Genomic DNA, 25,996 nt, shown 5'->3' on the forward strand with positions numbered 1-25,996 from the left:
TGCAGAGAAATCTTATCTAAAAGATGAATGATACTCCATGATTTCTCTAAAAAAATGATACTCCATGAAGTTAAACTGAATTTCCTCTAAAGAATGAATGATACTCCATGAAGTGAAACTGAATTTTAGGCCCATACATGAAGTGAAACTGAATGGTGCAGAAGATAGTGGCAGGGAGGGAGGGAAAAAGTAGGTACCTTGTGAATCCCACACCATCGGAGATGCCTCCTCCTCGCTGTCGCCGGACCTGCAGCCGCAGACGCATCAGAGATCTATCTTTTCTAATCTGTAATCTAATCAATCTAGGGGCGTAGAAGGGGGAGGAATCGTCCTCGTCCGAGGACCCGCCGGAGGAAGGAGGGTGCAGGAATACGAACCCATCGGAGCCGGAGTCGGAGTAGGAGGTCGCGTCGGAGAATGGCGGCGGAGCGGCGGCAGGAGTCGCCATGGCTCGCCACTCCTGCCTGGAAGTGAAAGCTGGGGCCTTGCTTTTTCTTTTCTTTTTTTACCGCCCGTCGGTCACCGAGGGGTGGGGCCCGCTTGGCAGAGGTCGAAGAGGAGTTATTATAGCCGTGAGGAGCCCAACAAACTCTTCAAATTTGACTTCTCAAATTCTTGTACTACTGCTGCCAAACTTGAAACTGTAGTTGCTATTTTCGAACTGCTGCTATATCTCGAAATGATTGTACTACTTCCCAATGGCCATATTTTGCAACGGCCATATTTTGTCTCGTCTATATATATGCGTGAAAAGACTAATTTTGTATACGGCGTCCTATAGACTCTGGCCAGGAAAAAGCAGGGGTCATTCATCTTTGCCTATGTAAGAGAGTCGGGGGTGAGTTTCGGGCGGCCACGAAGAGAGGGGTGGTTTTTCCAAAGATTCTCTTGAGGTCTAGATAAAAGCCGAGCGGCGGAGGAGATCTGGCGAGTTCGTCTTTTTTGCAAACCGGTATCGGATAGCGGTTGCAATGGGATTGGGTTTAAAATTTAAAGAGTGGGAGAGGACGCCTACCGCTTGAACTTGCTCTTGTACTACTACACAACTGCAAATCATTTTAAATCGTCTCAAAACAGCCTCCTCTTAATTTAGAATCCAACTGCATCTTTGGCTCACACGATTTGAAAAACACAGAAATAGAAATGGAGCATTCAGACGCCACGACATTTTGAATCATACAGAGAACTCAAATCGTGGAAATGTGTACATTACACCAAGACTTTCCTTGAATAATAGGCGCATATTACAGTTGCCACAAACACACAAAGGAAAATTTCAATTAAGGACCATATATAACGCCATCCGGAAGATTAGGTGCATATTGTGGTTGTCAGTTGTGACAGAAAAAGGAAAATGTTATGTTGGTCCTCAGCAGAAATTTCCCTTCTAAATCACTTGCAAAGTAGAAAAAAAATCCAAATGGTTTCCAATTTTATAAACAAACAAGTAAATAGATCCTCCTGTGTAAATAGATCCAAATGGTTTCCAATTTAATAAACAAACAGGTAAACGGATCCTCGGGCCCTCTTATGCAAATTGGTTGTATGAAAAATGTCAGACAACCAAGAATTATTCATCCTGACAACGCACTTTTATAGGAAGATGCTCTTCTCCATCCAAATACGAATTTCATTTCATTTCAGCACGATTATTAGGACGATGTTATGTGAGACATCATTGTTTTAGAGAGGGCTGAGCAATCTCACCAGGTCAACTTTGTTTGTAAGAAGAAGAAAAAAACCCATGAATAAATCAGTGAAGACCACCCAAGAAACACATATACTTACACTACATCAGAGGAGGGGGGAAACCAACACATTGGTGAGGCCAAGGATTATACACACACCCACACACCAATCAACCAATGTGTCCAAAAAAATTCGAACAATCATCATCATCATCATATCATAGTCCAGGTTATATTATCCTTTGCTGCAAGAGAAAGCTTCCATCGCCTTCTTCCTCTCCTCCTTGTATATTCTACGTACCATCTAGTTACATGATGAAGTAAGCTCGGATCACCTCAATAATGGGTGCGCGGCACAGCGGACACTTCCCTCCACTTCGAACCAACTCGTTCGCGCATTTCGAGCACGTGCACATGTGCCCACATCTGCGCCACCCACGAAAAATCATGCTCAGAACACTACTGGATAATAATAGGCAATCATATGTTTCAACAGCTTGCACCCTAATAATAATGGATAAAAAACCAACCTGTACAGAAGAGAATCGATCGGAGTATCACAGCATACACAGCAAGTGCCTTTCCTCACATTCATCCATTTCGATCCATCGTCGATGGTCTCCTTGGGTTCCCCTGAGACACCATGTACATCGGCATTCAGGGTACAATCGTATAAGCACAAGAAAAAAGATAAAAGGCAAAGCTCTACACCAAGACTAAATTTAGCAATTAAAGGTGCTGTTAATGGATAACTACCAGCATTTTTTGAAAGGTGAGACCGAGCATGCCAAGCTATGTCTTCCTTTCTAAATTAGCCCAGGATCCACCATAAGAGTTTATGTCGAAAACAGGAGTTACTAACCTTGCTCCCCGATGAAGCGATTCAAGGCCGCGGAAACTTCCTGCCTCACAGAACGTTGTAACTCAAGCTGCATATCCATGCAAGCTTCCAACATCCTTTGCATATGACCCATACCTTGCTGAAGTCTAGCCATATCAGCCCTCAAATCATTAATAGCCTCCCATTCCTGCAGAAGCAAACCAGAAGAAACATTATATGCCTTTAGCTTTTGATATATAGCCTGCAAAACTTCCCTAAAAAAACTTAAAATGTCCTCCCATCAATCTTACAAAGAAGGGAAGTTATTGCAAATCCGATTATCTATAACAAAATAGTCCAAATTAAAGCAAACAAGACCAAGCGGTGCTCGACTGGCTAGAGCGCATGCCTGTAAGCTCGCCCACCCGCGTCCAAGGCGCAGCCTCTGCAGGTACCTCATTTCTACCTAAACAAAATGTACAGTCAAGGGAGGGAACTTCCCCCTTTTAACCACGTTTTTGAAATGCCAACAAATAAAATAGTCCAAATTAATGCAAACGAGAACCGAGCAGGGCTCGGCTGGCAAGAGCACACGCCTGTGAGGCACAGCCTCCGCAGGTGCCTCACTTCTACCTAAACGACATACCGTTAAGGGAGGGAACTGTTAGATATATTATGTCTCCTCTTCTAACAGATCGGTCTTTTGGGATAGTTGGTTGATAGGAATATCTAACATGCTATTGGACATGAAGGGTCTTGGGTTAGGAATATCTAACAGAAACTTCCCCCTTTTACCACATTTTTTAATGCAGCAAAACAAATTAAAAAGTGAATAAAAGTGTGTGCAGTAATAAGAATGTCAAAGAGAATAGCTCACGATATCGGAGCGGTTGATGTTCTGTCTCATCCAGTTGTTATGATGCAGCTCCGAATGCCAAAGTGGTTGACGAGGAGGCATAGGTGGAGGTGGGATCACTAAGCGAGGCCTAACATTTGCAGCATCACGAAGAAGTTGCTGTTCCTCGTCGTCATCTCCATGCCGCTGCTCTTCTTGATCTTGCTCCTGCTGGTCAGGGGTTGCTGCTGCTACCGCAGGTGTTCCTTGCAGATTCAAAGAGAGAGGACCACGACCTTGCCGTTCAACGTATGACCGGATAAGGCGGTCTAGGTTTTCACGGAAAGCGCTATCAAGAAGATTAGAAACGCTCCTTCTGCAGAATTATTGAACAATGTATATATCAGCGTTAATAATAAGTCACGTTTGGTGCTGAGCTTCTCTTAGTCTTAGTGCAAGAAAGAAAGAAAGAAAAACCTGCTTAGAAGCTCCCTTAGTTCTGTGCTGTAGACATTATCGTCATCGCCAGGGGTAAATGTATTAACTCTTCTGATGAGCGTAGACTCCTGGTCAACGGGTTGCTCTGAATGATCGTCATGCCAGTTATGCGCACTCCCATTGGACTCATCGTCGTCGTGCCACACTTCATTCATTTCTGGAAAATGATCGTCACTGGGCCACTCATCACGCACTTGTGCGGGATCATTACCCTCCCTGTTCCACTCTCCACGCGCTTCTTGGAGATGATTGTTGCCTTCAAGCGCTTCGGGGAGATGGTTACTGTCAAGCTGCTCTTCATGTGCTTCAGGAAGATTATTATCACTAATTGTTGACTCATCACTTGTTTCCAGAAGATACGAGGCACCTTGACGATCTCCAGCCTCTGTTGTCCTCTCATCAGACGATGATGAACTGCTGTCCGCACTTTCAATCCAGTTTCTGCCAGATCCCTCTCCAGTCGTAGTAATAGCATGGGAAAACTGATCCCAGTCTCTTCTTCTATCCACCACCTCCAAATCTTCCTGCCAACCCTCCTCCTGACTATGAGGCTCGGACAATCCTTCAGCAATACTAGGAGCATTGCTTCCATAATCTGACCCTGTTGCTGTCTCTCCAATTCGCTGAAGATCAACATTATCGTTTGCCTGTCGATGCATGTCCTGAGTATCTTCAGAAGCAGCACGGCTTGATTCAGAATGGTCAATGGTTGAGAGCTCGACAGTCTGAGCTGAAGATGAATCCGACCGGCTAGCTGCTTGACCTCGTACAAGATTCTCCAATCTGAAACGGAAATCCTCCTCTAGTTATTATTTAGTTCACAGTAAAACGTTCATGCAAGTACATTATAAGTGCAACAGCTAAATTGGTCCCGAACTCGCATATGAGATTACAGCATTTCACTTCAGATAAAGAATAAATCACACATTTCAACATGAACCAGGACAAAAATACATTTTGTGAGTTTAGTGAGTAAATGCTTGCTTAAGCTTAACATCATCGATTGATCCGTTATTGGAATCTTATGATTAAATCCGTGGGCATCGTATAACCATCATTGCTCCAAACATCATGCATACGTTTGATTAGGACAAATATCAGCAAAATGGGGCGCAAACAAAATGATCAAACTGTAGCGATATCAGCATCAGTACAACTAACCACTAAGAATCATGCATGCATGGGCACTCCATACATATAAGATGGACCTCCTCCAACCAAAGCAACAGAAGCAGAATGTCCCGACAATGACCCATCAATTAGTAGTCCCAAAATCAATAATTTCGCTTGCATAAATCCTTTCCAGGAAAATAAATGGAATGCTATTGCTATTATCCACTAAGCATGGGCAGCAGCAGCAGCAGCAAGGATAAAGATGCGAGCTTGCTGACCTGAGGCCGGAGACGGGGTGGCGCTGCCGGAGCTGCCCGAGCTCCCTGGCGGCCACCGACGGCTGCCTCCTCTCCTCCTCCGGCAGGCCGCCGTTCCGCAGAAACCTTCCCCGGAGCAGCGCCTGTGGTTAGAAAAATCTCTAGTAAGAAATGAGCAATCGTGCTACAGCTAATGGAACAGTGGCCGGCGGCTTGTAGGTGGAGGACGACGCACGCACGTGGATTCGGTTGCGGTGGGGGAAGGCGGAGACGGCGCGGCGGAGGGAGAGGCGCTGGAGCTCGGCGTGGCGGTCGGCGGCGAGGCGCATGACGAGCTCGAGCCTGGCCTGGCGGCCGCGGATCCGGGGGCCGGCGGCGGGCGACGGGGGCGGGTGCGGCGGGTCGCCGCCGTCGGCGCCGCCCTGGTCGCGGTCGCGGTCGCGCGCGGCCTCCATCTGGACCTGGACCCAGTCCCGGACGAGGCGCACGCGGTCGCGCTCGATCTCGCCGAGCCACCAGCCGGCGTCGGCGGCGGTGCCCGAGATCCGCGCGGCCCGGTCGTCGCTCCAGCGGCGCGCGGCGCGGCGCACGGCGTCTCCGTCGGCGCTGTCGGCGCCCGGGGAGCCCTCCCTGCTGCTGGATCCCTCCTCCCAGTCGCTCTCGCTCCGGGGCTCCGACGGCTCTCTGCGGGGGCGTCGGCGCGGCGCGGTCACGGGCGCGGGCGGCGGGGCGTCGGCCATCGGCGGCCGCGGCGAGGCATTGGGGTTTGGTCGGAGGGGACGGAGGCAACCAACGGAGGTGGAGTCGAAGCAAGTCAAGGTGGAGACGAATTTGGTTGGCCGGAGAGATTAGCTAAAGACACGATTTTTCTTCCCTCTCCTTTTCATTTCCTTTCCTTCCCTTTCGTATATGCAATAATGATTCATTCAAAAGAAATGGCAATGATTCATAGAGATGAGTGTATGCGCGTGTATACGAGCGCTTGTGTCTGTACTGATGCTCAAAAAAAATGGCAATGTGGTGGGAAACCTAAAATATTGCAAAATCCATTATTGGTTTCCATTTATGTCCGCAAAAACAAAATCCATTACTGTTTTCTCTCGTTATCCGCATTGACATATTCTGAGACAAGATTGCGAGGAAGGGACCGATTACACGATTAGCTACCTGGTAGGTCCCGCGGCTACAAAATGCCTCCCACTCTAACAGAAACTACATTTATTAAAAAAAAAATAGCAAAAACTACAAAAATTTCTACCCATGGCCGGGTCCCGGCACACCAGAAGATGAAAAAATGATGTGTTTGTAGACCTCATGGCCTCATCCCACCGTCTCAAAGCATTCTCAAACAACAATAACAACAACAACAACAACAACAGAGTTCAAAGCATCCATGTGCAATCAAATGATGATCATCTGATGTATAACAACATATAAGTTTTCTCCGTTGTTGTTTGTTGTTGCTGTTGTTATTGTTGTTGTTGTTGTTGTTGTTGTTGTTGTTGTTGTTTCAAATTGCATTTACGTCATCGGTGAGCAAGAACTATTCTGACCAAAAAGGAAAAGTATAGTGAAAGGACCATATACAACAGTTGCTCATTCAACTACTTTTATACATAGATGGTGGTGATGTGGGCCACCGGTCATTAGTTTGAGAATGGCAAGAAAAAAGACAATAGTTTTAACACACAGTCTTCCTTTTCCTTCTTTTTTTCTTTGTATATGGAATTATTATTCAAAAGATAGAATTATGGAGGGAAACTTAAATGTTGCAAAGTGAATTACTCTCTTCGATCCATATTACTTGTCGGAGGTTTAATACAACTTTGTGGATTGGAGGGAGTATTGTTTTCCTTTTATATCTTCTGAAAATGCATTATCATTTCCTCCGGTTGTTCACATTGGCATCTTCATAGCCAAGATTGCAAGGGAGAAACCAATTACTCTCTTTTTTTTTTGAATAGAAACCAACACGCGATTAGTTCATACTTAGCCAAGCAGTTGCTGGAAATTAAACCCATTAAGCGTCAGAAGAAGAGCGGCCAACCAGCTATGCCACGTGGCGCAAGCTGGTTGGCCGCGGTGAGAAAGCTTTTGGAATATTTTTATGGAGGTGAGGATTTTTTTTGAAATATTTTTGTAGATGGAGGTGAGGACCCCATGTATTTTTTTAAATGGAGGGCTATGCAAAGCGGCGCTCGCTGATAAGGCTATGATGATATTTTTTTTTGTTTATTTTTTAGATGGAGGTGAGGATTTTTTGGATGTTTTTTTAAATGGAGGTGAAGACTCTATGTATATTTTTAAATAAAAATGTGCGTGCAGCTTCCTCTCACAGGGTGACGCCCCAACCATTAGTATATGATTCAACATGAGTTTATTACTCCCTACAAAATGGCTCCTTAGAATAAAACTATTGAAAAAAATGTACTCGCGTTGGGTCCCACTATCCTGGATGAAAAAAAAATGACGTGTTTCATAGATCTCACAACCGGATCCCAGCTGAGTTCAAAGCACCACGTGCAAAAGAACGTCTGGTCATTCGATGTATAACGGTATAAAAGATTTCTCCTACACTACTAATATTATACCAATTCTAAACCACTTCCGTTGCAAATTGCATCTATGTCGTTCTCGCATGAAAAGGGAAAAGTGTATATAGTGAAAGGACTATATGCAGCAGTTGCAATACTATTTCTCCTCGTGTACACCAAGGATTTGGCATACTTTAATAACAACTTTGCTTAATCAACTATTTTCAGCCAGAGATGGTGGTGGTGTAGGCAAGCAGTCGCTAGTTTGAGGCTGACCTCTAACGAAAAAGCGACTAGTTTTATCATATGATTGGTTGGAGAGGTTGGATGCAAGCAGGGTTTATCTTTTCTTCCCCCCTTCACCTTTTCTTTTCTTCGTAGTATATGGAATAACCATTCAAGATAAATTGAAATCTTGAGGGAAACTTAAATATTTAAAACACTTTGTGTTGTGTCTCCACTTGTCCACTGCTGACATCTTCATAAATAAGGTTGCAAGGAAGAAATACATATATCACAGAAGAAGAAAATACAACATGTTCATAAACCTCTAGCTAGGCCGGACCCCACTCCCTCCAATAACGGAGCAACAGAGTTCAAAGCATCCATGTGCAAAGAAACAAACATTCATCATTCAATGTAGTATAACGGCACGGCAGAAGATTATCATACCATTTTCATTGCAAATCACATTCGCGCTGTCGATATTCACCGCAAGAAGTCTTGTCGCGGTGGAAAAATATGAAAAGGGAAAGTAAAACGACAATATACGGCATGTTCAAGGAAAGTACACCAAGGATTTGACCTATTATTTTCAGAACTTTGCATGTTCAATTATTTTTGCAGATGGTGGCGGCATAGGCAGGCAGAATTATCAACATTTCCGGAATCGGCACCAGACACTACTCTGAGACAAACCTCTAAGGAGAAAAATAAAACAGTTTTAAGTAAAGGATTACCATACGATAATTCGCCAAGTCAGCGTTTAGATGCGCCAATATATTTGTTTTACACATTGCAAAAATAAAGTCATTGTCATGTGATATAGTAGTCATACATGACACGCGAAACAGTAATAATAACAGCAAATATCGCAACATAAAAAAGAACATTGTTCTCCCAAAAATGCTTGTGTAATAGTACCGCATGAATTTGGCAGCAGCTGCAAACATGGTTAAAACATCGGTTTCATCAGGAAAATAGAACAACCATGTGGAATTCTTTAGTTGGTGCAAAAGCTGAAACAGGGGGAAAGTAGCTTGGAGTCTTGGGACTTCCTCCAGGAATAAACAGACGCAAGGTGCTAAGCTAGGATTTGGTGCAAGGTGTGGCATTAATTCCCTCCGTGCAGCAGCGCTTTCAGATTCAGAGAATTCTTTGGTTCCAAGCCTAGCATCTTGACTTTCACAGCAAAAATTTAACCAAGTGTAAACATCAAGTGCGGCTCTTCTGTGTGATCTTCACTCTTTCCGCAGCCCGAACATCAAATGCAGCTACTGTATCTCTTGCTAAAAAACGCGAGTTTTTTCATAGGGTATCTCTCGCTCTGGTTTACTTCTTGCGTACACCAAAAAGACAGACATCAGCAAAAATCAGCTTATTTTCGTATAGCGGCGCATAGGAGCGTCCGTCCCATGGCTTATTCGAGGATCCTCTCTCCGGTCGAAAAGACGTTCCACACCACTGTCCCTACTATGTACAGCAGAACAGCCACCTGAAACACGCTGTCCCAAGAGCCTGCGAGCGATAAATACAGTAGGAAGTTAGCATATGAAAGAGTTGCATATTCTGTGTGAAAACAGGGTTTCACCTTTCTGAAGGATGTAGCCAGTGGCAGCAGTACCAAAAACTCCTGCAAGCACGCCGGCGGTGTTCGACAGCCCAAGAAGCACCCCCTGCAATTTTGCAGGACACTGTCTAGTCAGACACATTCATCGGATCGCAAGCCAAATCAAGCAACCAGTAGCCAATGTCTTATCTGAAGAACTAGTGAACACAAGAACAGTGACAATTCAGACGAGGACATTACCGCGTAACGCGGTCCTATATCCTGGTGGTTCGAGTACAGCCCAGACTGTGAAAAAGCATCACTCCCCTACCAAAAAATGAACAGAAATATCAGCAACCAATCATAGCACAAGATTTATTTGTGTTTCAGAAGTGCAAACCTGACTGCATGCCATACACAGCACGGCCATGGCTGGTGTGCGGACTTTGCTCAGCAGTGTCAAGAACAAGGCTGGTCCAAGAAAACCGATAGATTGCATGATCTGCACGGAGACAGGTTGCAAAGCATGTCAAGATTGGCAACTATGCGCAGAACGAACTTTTGCCCAGACACACACAAAAAAAATACACACAGGAAATAATTAACAAGGTACTGAAAATGAACTTACCTTGCGAACATTTGTTATCGAAACCCCTCTCGCAACAAGTGTGTCAGCTATCCAGCCACCAACGTTTGCAAACACGGCCATTGTCAGCCACGGCAGGACACACAGAAGCCCGGACTCGGTGAGATTGAACTTCAGAACCTGTATAAAACCGTTCGGTGGGTACAGCATGCATGACATGAACCTGTATAAAACCGGACGAGCAATGATGAATGCCCAACATTTTGCACTAATAAATTACCTGATTGTAGTATGTGGGCATCCATGTAAGGAGAATGAATGTTCCCCAGTTATGGCAGAAATGTGATACTATGAGGGCCCATACTGCAGGCTTTGATAGGATTAACTTCCATGGTATGGAGGTAACAGGCTCCTTTAAGGTACTACCACCTAGTATGTGCCTCTTTTCATCTTCGGTTACTTCCGGATCTTCACTCGGAGAGCTGCGCGCCTAATTAGAACAGAGACCAGCAATGAGCTGAATAGCAAGGATGAGAATCTAAAAGCCGAAAAAACGTCACCAAGTAAAAGTTTAGCATTCTCATTTCCAGAGCTGTTCATGTTAAATTAAATTCTGTGCACAGCAAGTACTTATGACATATGCAAGTGCACTGAGAAATAGCACCGCATGGCAGAAGGTGAGAAAGGAGTGCAAAAAATTGGTATGTCTTACTTTGAGTTGCCACAGTGTAAACCAGATGCTTCCCAGGGACCCAAATCCATAGAAAACAGAAGGCCAACCGAATTTGCTTATCAGGAAAGGTGAGAAGGCCAGGCCGGTAACTGAACCAAGGTACATTCCACTGTATACCAATGCAAGAGATCTGCTCCTCTCTGAAACCGGGATCCATTTGGAAAGGATGTTGTTCATGGCCGGCATGGCAACACCCTGTTGGAAAAATAGATATAAGAAAAATAAGCCAAAAGGGCATTTTTTGCAACAAGAGATTGATTTATTAACGGTGTCTGTGCTACTAATAATTCTAAGAAGCTGATATATATATCCAAATACTTGATGATCCATAACATTTTAAGGCATATGTTGTCTATACATCTGATGAATAGCATAAAGTAATTTAGAGGGGGCAGTAGAAGACATCTACCTCGCCTATTCCCATGAAAGCACGCACGACGAGTAGGAACGGAAGGCCAAGCTTGGCAGCAAATGGTGTAAGAATTGTTGCAATAGACCACCATACAACCCCGAACCCAAGGACCACCTTGCCGCCAAAACGGTCAGCCCAAATGCCTCCAAGAATCTGCAACACAAGTTCACGAAATCAAGGACGGTGCCCATGTACATTCAATTGAAACTGAAACTAAAATCAAGAATCTGCGACTGCAAGCGAAGGTGAACACTGAACAATAAGAAACAAATGCAGAGAAAAATGCTCTAGGTACGAATATAGCAATGTACCTGAGTGAGAAGGTAGCCCCAAAAGAAAGAAGACTGGATGAGGCCAACGGTCGCCGGGCTCCAGCCGAACTCCGCTGACATCGGGAGGATGGCGATACTCATATTGACCTGGCAGGGTTCAGTCAATTAATTCTCAGTACTGAAATAACAGTCACAACAGAAAAAAGGTTCAGTTACACAAAGCACTAATGAACTCACACGGTCCATGTTGCAGAGCAGGAATGAGAAGAAGCAGAGGACGACGATGGTCATGCGCTTGGGGAACTGCTGCCACCAGGCGGGAGAAGAAGCAGCCTCTGGGCTAGCAGCATCTCCGACCAGGACGGCGGCCTCTGCGGGGACGTCGCCCAGCGGCGCCCCGGTCATCTCGTACTGCTCGGCCCTGCAGTCTCCGCGCTGCTTTCTGACGGGCGCTCTGTACTCGGGCTGCAGCACCCCGGCGGTGTCGAGGCCGGTGAGGTTCTTGGGTTTGTGCCATCCGCTGGTGACCGGGTCCGAGGATAGGAAGCACTCGACCCTTGACAGGACCCTCCTCTTCACCAGGCCTGCATTATTGTTGCAGAGCCTCATGGGAGTAGAGTTGAGCTGAGGCTGCTGAATCTGAATGTGGGCAGAGAATTGGTTCCCGGTGCTCCTGGAGACATGCCGGCCGGTTCCTCCATTTCTGTCTCCGGCAACCAGCTGGGAGCACACCGGCCACCTGGTGTGTGGCGACGACGTAGAGGAATACTTGATCATCATCATGGTGTGATGTTGCTGCTGCTTTCCTGTATGTATGTATGTATGTATGTATGTAAGAGCAGCAGTCAGTTGAGCATAAAGGTTAGGCCTGCAACAGAAGTGCAGAAGGCATCTCAAGGGAAAACAAGACACAACTAACTCAGTGTCACTACACTCTCTGTATTCCCTCTGTGACAGGTGCATTTCTAGATTCCCTCTGTGATAGTGCTCTAAACGCCAGCTTTTATATTAGTTTACGGAGGGAGTAGTATTTATGGTTGTGGAGTGTTGAGCGATGGAATGCTGTAGGGCTCATTCAGTTTGGAGGAAACTAATTAAAACGGAGGAATTACAACTAGTATAGGAATGTGAGAGGATAGCACTCGAAAAGTGAGTGGGCGTGCAATTTCCTCCCAAGACATAACATAGGAAGGAAATGTCCTAGGAAAGAAAAGAAAGAGATTCCTATACTCTGTTTGTGTTTGGTACAAACCCAATGCATGCACGCTTTTAATCTGGGAAACTGTCAATTCGGTATCTAGTGTGTTGGTTCTGGTGTAATACTCCCTCTGTAAACTAATATAAGAGCATTTAGATCACTACTTTAGTATTCTAAACGCTCTTATATTAGTTTACGGAGGGAGTACTTACTAATCTACTACTCCAGCTGGTGGATTCGTGTCATTCCCCCCTAACCAAACCAAGAGAGTGAAGGAAGGATGGGAATGAAGAATCTGTCGAGTACGCACCTGCTGCTGGTGAAGAAGAGGAGGAGGAGGAGGCGAGGAAGGCTGCTCTGCTGGAGGAGAGCACCGCCCCCATCGCCATGGCCATCCAGAAGGAATGCTCTGCTGGAGGAGGCGAGGAAGGCTGCTCTGCTCTGCTGGAGGAGCTTGCTGCGTCCACTCCAGGTAGCAGCAAGCTCAGGTCAGGGAAGCTGCCGGAAGGAAGCAGCTCAGCTCAGGGGCAGCATCTGTCTCCGGTGAAGAAGGAAAGGGAGGAAGCCATGGAGCGAGCGAGTGAGGGGAGGGGACGAGAAGGAGAGGTGGACGTGCGGATAAGTGGACTCTCTCTCACCTCTCCTCAATCAAAAGCGCCAGCGAAAACACATGGGCATCTGCCTGGTAAAATCTCCCTCCGCCACCGCCACCGCCACGGACGGCGAGGCTTCCTCCACGTCGGCGTGCTCTCGCGTCCGTCCGATCTGCTCCGCCTCCAAAGCTGGAGCTGGAGCTGGCGTGTCGTGTCCCCTTCTGCATCACGGGGCTCCGCTCCGCTCCCTCCTCGTATTCATGAACAACAAGACGCAGACCAGTGGGGCCACTGTGGATCTTCTGGCAACTAGCGTCTGTCTCGGCTCGCTCGGGCACAAACACCGGACAAAAGCTTCCCTCCACCCCCTACACGTCCGTCCGACCGACCCAACTGCATCCCTCGTACCGTCCCTATACGTTCAGACTATCAGTTCATGTCTGGGGCGAATATAGGGAGGCCCAGGCACGTCAGGACGCGTCGGATCCAACCCAAGCTGGCTCACCCCGACCCCACAAATATCCCCTCCCTTTAGGCATCCGGACAAAACCCTAGCCACTTGTCAATCTACTCCAATTTCAATCCGCTCTGATCTAACCATATCTTATCTTCGATGATCTCCGGCCATCTCCAACATGGCGGGCAATGGATCCGAGTCCAACAACTCTGGATCCGCCGTCTAGGACCTCATCTCGTGCGGGGGACGAGGAGGAGTTTGTCGTCCGCATGTCTCTTCGCCGGTCCCATGAGGGAATCCGCCCGAGCTCAGCCATCCAAGTTGTCCCGGCGGGAATTAATCCATTGCATCCGAGCAAGTGGTGCGGGCGGCTCAAGGAGCCTGGGCGAGACGGCTCGCGGTATAGGCGCTCCGCCACGGACGTTCTAGAGCTGGTTGTGGAACCCATGCGGTGGGTCATCCTCGTCGTCAGATGACAGGCAGACAAATGGGGCACCACCGCGCCGGCCCGTCTGCCCGGTGAGCCGAGTCGCCATGCCTCGGACTCCGGGAGCCGCCGCACGCTCAGAGGACGCGACAAGAGCAACCAACGGTGCATGGGAGTACATGCCGAAGACGACACACCGAAGTTGCATGAGCGACGTTGGTCCACTCGGTGATGGCTCGGAGCGCCTCGGCCCGCGGTTGCATTCACCCTGGACACCCGCCGGGCATGACGTGAAGCTCGAAGAGCCGCCCTTGTCCAACCGCGAGCGATGGAGGGCGAGCCCCTTGTCGGACAACACAGATCGAAGACTCCGCAGCAACCACATCACAATCAATTGGGTCGGTTTTGGACTCCCAATCTGCTGCCTGAGCCGGCCATGGTGGAGCGGAGGAGAAGGGAGAGGACAATATGGAAAGGGAGTGGAGCAGAGCAGTCGAGAGTGAGGCCTAGGGTTTGGTTTGAGGTGGTGTGGGGCTGGCATAGGCCAGTCCAGCATGGACCGCCTCATAATCGCCCCACATATGGCTGGGTTTGAGGGGTGCCGGAGAGCGTGGACATTTGACCTCGTTATGTGGGGTCTGGTCGGACACGGTTTTTCGGCCGAGGCATGGTCTGGACTGTGCGCCGGGATAAATGTGGGAGAGTGAGGAGCCAGTTGAAAATGTACTATTATAAATAGTACACTCTTATTTTGGGACGGAGGGAGCCATCCTTGTCAAGAAAAAGAATAGAAGCAAGGAGGCAGTATCTCACAGCCCAGATACCGTATGGAGGACGCTCCCTGTCCCTCTCATTGGAGAGGGGAGGGGAGAGCATATTCATACTGCACCAACAAAAATTCTCTTGTTGCATCTGCACATGACGGAATTCAGACACATGGATCAAATTCTCTCCCTATTTGTCTGTTTTACTTTTACCAGACACGCAGACTCAGCTGTTTGTTGTATATACAGTATTACATTACTGTCCATTATACCGTATCGACTTCCTCCCATATCTTTCATCTCATCTCTCCCAATCAACCAAACCAAACCAAACCAGGTCAGGCATTCTTCAGGCCACGACGAGGTCGAGGGTGTAGTCCCACAGCTTCTTCCCCAGCTCCGCGTCCTTGGCCTTGTCGCTCGGCTCGTACAGGTTGCTGTCGCTCCAGTACTTCCCCGACACCCCCTTCGCGCCCGGGTGCAGCGCCACGTAGCACTGCGTCGCAGCCCCCTATTGCAAATCCAAATCCCAAATCAAATCAAATCGCCCAAGAGCAAGAGACTAGTGTTTTGTACTGTCAGAGCTAGCTAGTAGACTTGGAGCTAGGATAATGACAGAAATAATGATGATGATTGATTGATTTCTGGCCACAGAGTTTCAACATCTATAGCCGCGTGTTAACAAATGATGATGACCCAGTGAGATCTGGATCTCTTCTACTTCTCTAATCAACTTGTACATTCTGAATAAACTAGTACTGTACATCTTCAAGTATATATTAGGGGCCTGCCCGAGGCAGCAGACCAAGTGCAGTGCAGTGCCGGTGAGGTCCCTAGTAAGGAGTACATCGCCAAACCTAGGACAAAAGACTAGTAATACTCCACAACTGCAGATCCTGCCGTCCTATGCCATTTCCCAGATCAAGCTCAATTCGTCATCGACGCAATGTGACGACATCCCATCACATGGCCACGTTATTATAACGCGGAATGCTACACCTATCGTTTGATAGTTTCTCAACACCAGCCATGGAGCCCCTGTTGTTATATAATCTAAAATGGACACAAGGCCCTGCTGTCAAGATTGAGCGTACTGCTGCAAAAGAAGCGCACCTGCTGGACGTTCTTCAGCACCAGTCTACCAAGCGTCCGGCTCATGACTGCAGATACGGGAAGGAAAACCCCCCCATGAAATCAGTCGTTAGTTAGGGTTTCAAAAGAAGCACTCCATTTCTGCTGAGTAGAGTATATTTCTTTCTTTGTTTACCATCTATGATGCTGTGGTGGCGAAGAAGGTTCGTGATGATAGATCCAGGATGCAGAGAGTTCGCAGTGATGTTAACACCCTCTTCCTGTTATCAACAAAATACTGAATCATGATTTGACGTGCTTGGGCTCAACACAAGTCTATATATCATATTGATAAAGAACTGAAAATAAGAGCAAACAATTCAGCTTTCAGACAATGGGTTTGGATGCAGATAAGCAGATTGTTCTCCCACAATTTCAGACCCAGAGAAACAAATGAAATGTGTCATTAAGATCGTGTGGAACAACCGCTCAGCTTTCTTTTATTCCAGAAAGTGGTGTGATTTCTAACCGCAGACTCTGAGAAAAAAAATCCAACTGACGATGTTTGCTAGCATAAGTACTCATGCTGGACCTAACAAGCTCGAAATAATACGAACCCAAGACATGGCGCAGTGCCACAAGCACACAATCTAAAAGGAACGAGACATACCTTAAATCTCCTGGCAAGTTCATTAGCGTGTAAAATGTTGGCAAGCTTTGACTGCCCGTATGCTGCAATGGTGCTATACCTGCACAACGCAAGGTTGAAACAGCAAGTGATTCTCGTTTGCCTTGACATAAAGTAAATGGTAGGGGAAAACATAAGAATGACTGCACGGAAATTACATACTCTTCCTCGTCATTTAGCTTGGCGAAACGGATGCCTTCCTTGTATGCAAACCTGTGCCCCTCTGACGAAACATTAACAATTCTTCCTTCCACGTTTGATTCACGAGAGGTCTTCTTCATGGTCTCCAGCAGAAGATGTGTCAACAGAAAATGCCCTGAATATTATGACATGACAGTTAGTTTTTTTTTAGAAAAGGAGGATCATGACAGTTAGGTGACGTAGAAACGAACTAGTAGGGTTAGGAGAAATAGAAATTACAAGCTTGTAACTGTCTGCTGATACAATTTGCAGGTTTTGCACTGCTCTAGAATTGGCAGCAATTTTCTTTTTAATTATATAGGTTCAGAGTTCAGGAGCAGCAGTACTACAGCAATGTCGATACATCAAGGGGCCATTCAAACTTATATTAAGGCATAAAAAGTCAACCTCGCTGCCTGGGGAATGCCACTGGAATAAAATTGACAACACTATTTCTGAAATGAAGTGTTTTTTTTTATCATATCAGGGTATGTTAACTGGGTTCATCAGCTAGTCAAGTAGTAGATGGGAGTTGAGTTGGTAATCGATTCATACCGACATGGTTAGTTGCAAACTGCATCTCGATGCCATCCTTTGAGAGGGAGAAAGGGGTCGCCATTACCCCTGCGTTGTTGCTGCCAGCCAGAGAAAGCATCATGTATGTAATCAGGGAACACGATGAGGTATTAGAGTACGCTTGAGCAAGCATGAAAGACACTAGGTCCCAATACACGAGATGATTATTGAAGAAAGGTACAACCAGTAAGTATTCAGGGCCAATTGTTGTGGTGCAAGAAGCATCGTAAGCAGATACTTGACCAATACTATGATCTTGTATCCAGGTCACTAGCAATGTCATACCAACTCTAGTCTAGAGTGAAGTGCTACAAACCGATTACCGTTGCATGAAATGAAATTTCCCATGCCCATAGCCTCCTTAAAATTTGGAAATCTGGAAGATTGTTCCTGAATTCAGGACTGAAGGCATCACCAGAATATCTTTCTTCCACCCTACACTGATGTACTAGTCGCAGCATTTACTCGGACTAACATGTTATGGTTCAAGCGGAGCCGGTACAAAAGAGACCCAGAAATTAAATCGGCTCGGTGTTGACAGAAACCTGCTGAAACTATCAAGTTGCAGCCAAACTGACAGAAACCTACTCATGAAGTCATGATGCAGATGTTGCTCTCTGAATTTAATGGCCGTCAGCCCCTGTCTAACTGAACCTGAACCTGAATGGTCTTGACAACTGAACCTGAACCTGAACCTGAACTATCGAGAAGTGGGGCTGCCTTACATGAGGATGTTGAGCGGGAGTCCCCTGGCGGCGAAGTCGTCGGCGAACTTGCGGACGGAGGCCAGGGAGGAGAGGTCCAGCTCCATCACCTCCATGCTCGCCGCGGGGGTCTCGGCGAGGACGGCCTGCCGCACGTCCTCTGCGGCGGCGAGGTTCCTGGCGGCCATGACGACGTGGGCCCCGCGCGCCGCCAGCACCCGCGCCGTCTCCGCGCCGATCCCGCTCGACGCACCTGCCAGCGGCATGGCAGGGAACCGATTCAGCGACTCGAATCAGATGGAACGAGGGAGGGAGGGGCAAAGGAGGGGTAGGTAGGTACCGGTGACTATTGCGGTGAGGCCGGCTGCGGAGACGCCGGCGGTGACCTGGTCGGCGGTGGATGCCCAGGAGAAGCCCGAGGCGCCCTTGCGGCTGAAGAGCCAAGGCAGCATCTTTTCTTCTCTTCTAGTCAAATCACGCAGAGGCGGAGGCGGCGGCCGGCGGAACGGAAGATAGATGCAAGCAAGGAAGGATGGAGGGGGCGGGCGGCCGGCCGGCGGGCAGTCTCTTCCCTTTCTCTTTTGCTACGCAACGACGGAGGAAAGTTTTAATTTAGTCTTGGTTTTGGTAAGATTTTAAAAAAAAGGAGCGAATATGGTAAGATTTGACTTGATTTCCGTATCCGGAGGGATAAGTTTTGATTGTGTTGTGAAATTTTTGATTTGATTTTATTAAGTTAATCCATGAGGTGATTTTGGGAAAGTATCGATCAGCTATAAAGAAGGAAGTCAGGCCAAGCCCATCGTGAAACCCTAGGCCCACATACAATCCCTCCATTCCTCACAGAAAAAGAGGCAGGAATCCTCTCCTCCGCAGCCAGCCATGTCGTCGTTCCAAGGCTGGATAGATCTCCCGCCGGAGCTCCTCACTCGCGTCGCCGATGGCCTCGACGACCTCAGGTTCTACACCAGCGTGCGGGGCACCTGCACGGCATGGCGTCGCGCGCTCGCGCCGCCTACGCCATCGCTGCTCGTCCTCCACCGCGACGGCGCCACCAGACGTCGGCCCGCCGCCATCGTCTCGCTCCCCGCGCACCGCTCCTTCGGCCTCAAGGCAATCCCCTCAGGCTCGTCCTGCCCCAACGCCTTGCCCCCGATGCGCGGCTCCTTCGAGTTCACGTCCACCTACCCGATTAGGAGCTGCCTCGGTTGCGGAGGCGGGTGGCTTGCCTTTTCCGTCTGCCTCTACGACGGCCAAAGCCTGCTCACCCTCTTCCACCCAGTCACCGCCGCCGAGATTCTCCTACCGCCGCTCATCTACGACACCCGCTTGCTCTCCAAGATCGTCTTCGTGCCTGACCCCACTAGGGACGACTTCACCGCCGCCACCATCTGTGACATCGACAGGCTCGCCTACGTCACCGCGGGGGCCAGGAGGTGGGCCATCCTTGACCGCGTCCGTCTTGCCACCGGAGACCAGCTCATCGATGTCATCTACCATCAAAATGGTCAAAATGGTATGGTTTACTGCCTCACTCGGTTTGGGAATGTTTATGTGCTCCACCTACCGGAACGCCGCCGCCGCGAACCCGTCATCATCGAGGACCAGACATTAGCAGAGGATCTTGTAACGCGTAACAGGCGCATCATTCAAATGCACAATGCCGGATCGGACCTGAACGCGCCGGCTAGCATGCAACCACTGCTCTTGTCTTCGGCGAGCAGTTTCACCCCACTGTACATCGCTGTTTCGGATTTGACGAGTGCCAAGAACCTGGTGTTCTGCAATGGCAACCTGTACCAGATCTGGAGGAATGCTACTTGTACCGTCACTTTGCATCTGGTGGGAGGCAGTCATCGCCGTATAGAGGAGGATGAAATATTTGTTCTCAAGTATAATCCCCGACGCAGGCCTTGCTGGGACGCGGTGGCTGACTTAGGGGGATACTCGGTGTTTGTTGGGAGGAGCAATGCGGTGTCAATGCATGCCGAAGGTGTTCCAGGGCTCAAGGGTAACTGTGTCTACTGGATAGGTGGGAGAGGTAGGGATCAAGGCATGGTATTTGACATGGGGACCGGGAAATCTACACCTTGCCTTCCCTCTACGGCCGGTGTCGTTCCGGGGCCTCTACAGTGCACATTCTGCTGGTACTTTCCGAGGGAGGTAGTGAATAACTGCAATACAAATGAATTAGGTGTTTATGGGACCGGAGCAAGGGTTCGGGCTCAACGTTCACAAGACATGTCACAATGATGTGTCGCCAAGATAGCTTGGTGACATAGTGAGCACCACCGGCCTGGAAGTGATGTTTATCATGCATGACAAGAAATCTTGCAAAGTGTAATTGCTTGTTGTGTCCAAGCCTGGTGATAAGTGAGGAGGACAAAGACAAACCACTTTTCAACCCAATAGAACTGATGGAAGGATTACATTTGCAGCCAATGGTACAAACAATTTTTGAAGCTTCATTAGCAGCCAATGAAAGGGAAAAGGATGGTGAGAAGTTTGAGAAGAACAAAAGATTTGTGTGTATTTGTGTCTGAGATGATCAATGTCTTGAGAAGAATACATAATAAGTAATACATGGTACGTTGTGTTGGTTTAGTTCCCATGCTTGGATTATGTTGAAGGTAATATGCCCTAGAGGCAATAATAAAGTTATTATTTATTTTCTTATATCATGATAAATGTTTATTATTCATGCTAGAATTGTATTAACCGGAAACATAGTACATGTGTGAATACATAGACAAACTTAGTGTCACTAGTATGCCTCTACTTGACTAGCTCGTTATTCAAAGATGGTTATGTTTCCTAACCATGAACAAGGTGTTGTTATTTGATTAACGAGGTCACATCATTAGTTGAATGATCTGATTGACATGACCCATTTCATTAGCTTAGCACCCGATCGTTTAGTATGTTGCTATTGCTTTCTCATGACTTATACATGTTCCTATGACTATGAGATTATGCAACTCCCGTTTATCGGAGGAACACTTTGTGTGCTACCAAACATCACAACGTAACTGGGTGATTATAAAGGAGCTCTACAGGTGTCTCCAAAGGTAGATGTTGGGTTGGCGTATTTCGAGATTAGGATTTGTCACTCCGATTGTCGGAGAGGTATCTCTGGGCCCTCTCGGTAATGCACATCACATAAGCCTTGCAAGCATTGCAGCCAATGAGTTAGTTGCGAGATGATGTATTACGGAACGAGTAAAGAGACTTGCCGGTAACGAGATTGAACTAGGTATTGGATACCGACGATCGAATCTCGGGCAAGTAACATACCGATGACAAAGGGAACAACGTATGTTGTTATGCGGTCTGACCGATAAAGATCTTCGTAGAATATGTAGGAGCCAATATGGGCATCCAGGTCCCGCTATTGGTTATTGACCGGAGATGTGTCTCAGTCATGTCTGCATTATTCTCAAACCGTAGGGTTCGCACGCTTAACGTTACGATGACAGTTATTATGAGTTTATGCATTTTGATGTATCGAAGGTTGTTCGGAGTCCTGGATGTGATCACGAACATGACGAGGAGTCTCGAAATGGTCGAGACATAAAGATTGATATATTGGATGCCTATGTTTGGATATCGGAAGTGTTCCGGGTGAAATCGGAATTTTACCGGAGTACCGGGAGGTTACCGGAACCCCCCGGGAGCTATATGAGCCTTAGTGGGCCTTAGTGGAAAAGAGAAGGGGCAGCCCAAGATGGGCCGCGCGCCCCTCCCCTCCCTTGGTCCGAATAGGACAAGGAGAGGGGGCCGGCCCCCCTCTCTCTTTTCCCCCCCTCCGCGAATCCTATTCCAACTAGGATTGGGGGGGGGGGGGAATCCTACTCTCAGAGGGAGTAGGACTCCTCCTGGCGCGCCTCTCCTAGGCCGGCCGCACCCCCCCTTGGTCCTTTATATACGGAGGCTGCCATGATGCCCCACTTTTGACAAGGAAACAACCAGACTCTACTCATGTGAGACGTGTTGTGAGCAGGGATGACACATGCTACGGTGAGTGGGACAACATGTTGCACGCGGTGATAACGGGCGCTTTGACTTGCTAGGATGACATGTTGCAAATGGTGGGATGATGTGTTGTGACCTCTGGGACGACATGTTGCCAGCAGCAACGACAGGCAATACAATTACAACTGGTGGGGAGATGTGCTTCGAGTGGTGAGGGCAGATGTTGTGACCGGTGGGATGACATGCTGCAAGCGGCAATGACAGACCCTGTCAGTGGTGGGACGACATGTCGCGAGGCCGTTAGCCGAGTGCTCATTCTTGCAGAAATCTCCGCGTACACCCCATGTCCCAGTTGTGGATCATGTCCGTCACCGTCTGCGCGTACGTCTTCCTCCTGCTCCTCTGCATCTCGCGTAGCAGGACGTTCTATGTCGACCTGGTCTGCCTCTCCTACGGCCTCCTCGCCGCTGCCGTGACTGCAGCCTACGTCAGCCCGCGGGCTGCCGTCATTGCCCTCCACCTGGCCACAGTCTACGCGGCCGCGCACCTCGGTTACGCGCTGGCCCTGCACCGCCTCCGCACTGGGGCGGCGCCGGCCGTCCCTCCTCGCCCCTCCTCCTTGGACTTGGAGGACCAGGAACGCGTGCGGGCCCTCGCGATGATCTTCTTCACGTTGCTCTGCATGGGGCTGATGAGGGTGCTGGTGATGGACACGGTCGGCGTCCAGGAGCTCATGACCGTCTATTAGAGCATCTCCGGCCGTTCGCCCCCCAGGACGCATAAAAATTGCCCCTTGAGGGCGAGCCGACGATACAATCGGCGCTGGGGGCGGTTTTGCACCCAGTCGTCACCCCCAGCTCGCCCCCAAGCGCCGATATTGGCCCACTTTTCAGCCTCATTTCGACGAATAAAGGGCCCATATGGGCGACAATAGGCCCATATTCGGCGTGGTTCGCCATTGTTCGGCATTCAATTATCAACATAATAATGTTTTATCACATATTTCATCACAGAAATATTAAATACTTCAACAAAATAGTACAACAACAAATAGTTCAATGCAAATTATGTAGTTCAACAATTAAAAACTCATATTTCATCACACATTGCGCCCAGCGTCGCCCTTGAGCCTCCATAGGTGCTCTATTAGATCTTGTTGTAGTTGATGATGCACCTGCGGGTCTCGGATCTCCTGACGCATACTGAGATAGGCAGTCCAGGTTGCCGGTAGCTGGTGATCAACTTAGGCTAGAGGACCCTGCCTGTAGTATGGTTTAGTGTCAAACACTGGGTCTTCATGCTCGCTCTCGATGATCATGTTGTGCAAGATGACACAGCAAGTCATAATCTCCCACATTTGATCTTTCGACCAGGTCCGTGCTCTGGGTGGTGACCGTGGGCCTAGTGCTCCTGCATGGCGTGTTGTTCCCGGCGGGGATGGAGACGGCGACGTTTTTCCTCATCGTGTGGGGCGTGTTGGTTTCTCCGGCGACCCGCACCGTGGCAGGCGCCGTCTGCGCGGCGGTCTTCCAGCTGCTGCTGCTCATGGCATTGGCTGCTCTTTTCGGCTACTGTCTCGCCGTCTACATAACCTACCTGCACGTTGCCACCGCCGCCGATGCCGAGGCGGACGACGGGATGCTAGACCACCACGGCGGTGGAGAGATGGCGATTCAGCAGGAGCTTCATCTTGAGCATGGAGAGTAAGATCATGATCTGCTGCTGGTGCTGTCGAATACTAGCTAGTAGATGCCCATTGGCTGAATCTGAACTAACGGAAGTACCTTGATTCAGGCTTGAGCACTTAATTTGCAGATCTTCAACATGGTTACACACCTTACCTTATACATGCTCACCTCAATTGAGAATGATGGCAGTTGAAGCTAGATAGCTGAATCAGATCACTACATCATTCAGATTGAAGCCCCCCCCACCCGATCCACGGAAAATTGCATCCATGTGGAAAGCCTTCGATGGAGCTGTACGGCGAATCAGATAAGTCATGGAAAAAATTGCATCCATGTGGAGTGACCATTGAATTAATGGAAGAGGACATTTCTCAAGTAAAGTGATCGAGGATTCTAGGGTTTGTGATCCTCATTACAATTACTGCGCCCAAAGGTAGTTAAGTCCGAGTCGACTCCGTAGCCGCTGGATCTTTTGTGCGGAGATTTCTACAAGACTGAGCACTCGGACTCGCAACATGTCGTCCCACCGCTTGCAATATCCGTCGCCGCTTGCAATATCCGTCAACATGCCCTCGAAGCACATCTTCCCTTTGGTTGTAGCGTCCGCCATAGCCGCCTGCAACATGTCGTCCCAAAGGTCGCAACACATCGTCCAACCATTTGCATCATGTCATCCTAGCAAGTCAAAGCATCCCGTTATCGCCCGCTTGCAGCATGTTATCCCACTGGTCGCATCATGTGTCATCGCTGCTCATAGCACGTCTCATAGGAGTAGAGTCTGCTTGTTTCCTTGTCAGCGGTGGGGCATCATAGCATCCTTAGCTTTAGATTCTATCATCGTTGTATCTTGCCTTGTGTGTGTGTGTGTGTGTGGTGTGATGTCGAGTTGCATGGTAGTTGTTTTATCTATAAAGCGGAGCGCGAGCCTTTTTCGATAAAATAAAGTCAGGCAATAGCAAACAATAAGAAGGTTGTACCCACACATACCCTACCCATTGTCATCATGGGGTCCCTCTGTCACGTTTGGATTTATTTATAAAATGGGCAATAGCCCTTCTTTTAGAAGAAACTAGGAAAACCTTCATCTCCCTAGAACATAAAAAGGAAGTTTGAACACAATTGTCATGGGATTTTTCAAAATCTATTTTAAACATCATTTTTGTTCCCATGAATATCATTTCAAGCTTTATGTAAGATAACTATTAAAGTATATATCTTTCTTTGGTAAATGTTGTTTGTACAGGGGTTATAGTTTTATCAGCTGAAGTAATAACCCTATTATTAATAACCTTAGTTATCAACTTAAAATTGACATCACTCAAACATAGAACTGTACATCTTACGAGCATCTACAGCCGAACTTGGTAAATTTGAACCCTCAAACGTCCGCGGCATTTGGAATGAATTATTTGAGGCCTGGTCACTGTTCGCGGACGCGCCCGTATGAGGCCGTGATGCCACACCTTGCGGCGGATCCATGCGTCATTTGGATGGACGCAATGGATCCCCGTGAAAGGAGTCTGAGCGCTGTCGTCGGGCGGCCTCCTCACAGAAATGGCGGAGCGTAAGCCGGACCGTCATGTCCTCCTCGGGACCACATTGGATGGGCTCGGGGCCGATGAATCTGAAGGTGTAGGACTTGAATTCGCTGCCTGCCATGCCGGAGATCGCTGGACAGAGCGGAGTGCAGTGGAGGGGACAAAGTGGAGTGGCTAGGGTTTGATCCAAGGAGCGGACGAGGACGACTATATGTGGGATCAGGTGGGCCGGGTCCGACGTGAAGGACGCGCCCGGGCCTCCTCCCCACCAATGTGGGTCGGGTCTGACCTCCCCATATGTTATTCAATTTAGACTAGAGATATGACGGGTTTGAGACGGATTTGAGGCATCGTCTTTTTTTTCGATCAGGCGTATGGGTAGGGTTTTTATTTGACCGATCAGACCGGACTGTGTGGGTATTGGGCGCCCGGCTGTTTTTAGAGCAAAAAATACCTCACGCGTTAAAAACCATCATTTTTATGTGTCGAAGACAAACAACACTTCAACAGACGTTGTAAAATAGAGCGTGCACTAAAAAACTTTATCACGGGCTGCTAGGCTGCAAATTTAGGGTGGCGAATAGGTAGGACCATCGAATTAGCGTGTTTTGGCGCATCTGAATA

At 48.1% G+C, this 25,996-nt stretch overlaps 4 protein-coding genes across 4 annotated transcripts in view; 1 reads left to right on the plus strand and 3 right to left on the minus strand.

Annotated features, from left to right (window-relative positions):
• LOC123087427 (uncharacterized) overlaps positions 1–6,084 on the minus strand; it is a 9,517-nt gene extending 3,433 nt beyond the window's left edge. Inside the window, exons 1-8 of the mRNA XM_044509430.1 lie at positions 5,451–6,084; positions 5,233–5,354; positions 3,821–4,624; positions 3,386–3,719; positions 2,551–2,716; positions 2,219–2,321; positions 2,001–2,114; positions 198–247 (exon numbers count right to left, since the gene is read on the minus strand). Of these exons, the coding sequence (XP_044365365.1) occupies positions 198–247; positions 2,001–2,114; positions 2,219–2,321; positions 2,551–2,716; positions 3,386–3,719; positions 3,821–4,624; positions 5,233–5,354; positions 5,451–5,951 (2,194 nt within the window). The 5' untranslated portion in view covers positions 5,952–6,084. The remainder of the gene's footprint in view (positions 1–197; positions 248–2,000; positions 2,115–2,218; positions 2,322–2,550; positions 2,717–3,385; positions 3,720–3,820; positions 4,625–5,232; positions 5,355–5,450) is intronic.
• Positions 6,085–8,706: 2,622 nt separating this feature from the next.
• On the minus strand, positions 8,707–13,374 carry LOC123087428 (probable anion transporter 4, chloroplastic). The gene is made up of 11 exons (XM_044509432.1): positions 13,025–13,374; positions 11,754–12,322; positions 11,556–11,663; positions 11,242–11,397; positions 10,812–11,027; positions 10,380–10,589; positions 10,142–10,279; positions 9,914–10,015; positions 9,775–9,840; positions 9,556–9,640; positions 8,707–9,482 (listed from the first exon to the last, which is right to left on the minus strand). Exons 1-11 carry the CDS (start codon positions 13,107–13,109, stop codon positions 9,385–9,387), a joined length of 1,833 nt encoding a protein of 610 aa, XP_044365367.1. The 5' UTR covers positions 13,110–13,374; the 3' UTR covers positions 8,707–9,384.
• Positions 13,375–15,075: 1,701 nt separating this feature from the next.
• On the minus strand, positions 15,076–18,813 carry LOC123087429 (short-chain dehydrogenase TIC 32, chloroplastic). Its single transcript, XM_044509433.1, has 8 exons — positions 18,515–18,813; positions 18,196–18,427; positions 17,450–17,529; positions 16,877–17,030; positions 16,697–16,775; positions 16,223–16,307; positions 16,069–16,115; positions 15,076–15,466 (listed from the first exon to the last, which is right to left on the minus strand). Exons 1-8 carry the CDS (start codon positions 18,624–18,626, stop codon positions 15,305–15,307), a joined length of 951 nt encoding a protein of 316 aa, XP_044365368.1. The 5' UTR covers positions 18,627–18,813; the 3' UTR covers positions 15,076–15,304.
• Positions 18,814–19,056: 243 nt separating this feature from the next.
• Positions 19,057–20,427, plus strand: LOC123084017 (uncharacterized). The gene is made up of 2 exons (XM_044505832.1): positions 19,057–19,304; positions 19,371–20,427. The coding sequence occupies exons 1-2, from the start codon at positions 19,057–19,059 to the stop codon at positions 20,425–20,427; spliced, it is 1,305 nt and encodes a 434-aa protein (XP_044361767.1).
• The last annotated feature ends 5,569 nt before the right edge of the window (positions 20,428–25,996 follow it).

This window comes from Triticum aestivum, chromosome 4A (assembly GCF_018294505.1).
Source record: "Triticum aestivum cultivar Chinese Spring chromosome 4A, IWGSC CS RefSeq v2.1, whole genome shotgun sequence".
NCBI lineage: Eukaryota > Viridiplantae > Streptophyta > Magnoliopsida > Poales > Poaceae > Triticum > Triticum aestivum.

Excerpts from the sequence above, each read along its gene's own strand:
- LOC123087428 (XM_044509432.1), bottom strand. The coding sequence starts at position 13,109 with ATGGCCATGGCGATGGGGGCGGTGCTCTCCTCCAGCAGAGCAGCCTTC. Across the intron at positions 11,664-11,753 it reads TGCTCTGCAACATGGACCGT|GTCAATATGAGTATCGCCAT; the intron begins GTGAGTTCATTA and ends GAACCCTGCCAG. Across the intron at positions 9,641-9,774 it reads ATATAGGACCGCGTTACGCG|GGGGTGCTTCTTGGGCTGTC; the intron begins GTAATGTCCTCG and ends GCAAAATTGCAG.
- LOC123084017 (XM_044505832.1), top strand. The coding sequence starts at position 19,057 with ATGTCGTCGTTCCAAGGCTGGATAGATCTCCCGCCGGAGCTCCTCACT. Across the intron at positions 19,305-19,370 it reads AAGGCAATCCCCTCAGGCTC|GAGCTGCCTCGGTTGCGGAG; the intron begins GTCCTGCCCCAA and ends CTACCCGATTAG.
- LOC123087429 (XM_044509433.1), bottom strand. The coding sequence starts at position 18,626 with ATGCTGCCTTGGCTCTTCAGCCGCAAGGGCGCCTCGGGCTTCTCCTGG. Across the intron at positions 17,031-17,449 it reads GTTTGCAACTAACCATGTCG|GGCATTTTCTGTTGACACAT; the intron begins GTATGAATCGAT and ends CATAATATTCAG. Across the intron at positions 16,776-16,876 it reads AAGCTAAATGACGAGGAAGA|GTATAGCACCATTGCAGCAT; the intron begins GTATGTAATTTC and ends TGCGTTGTGCAG.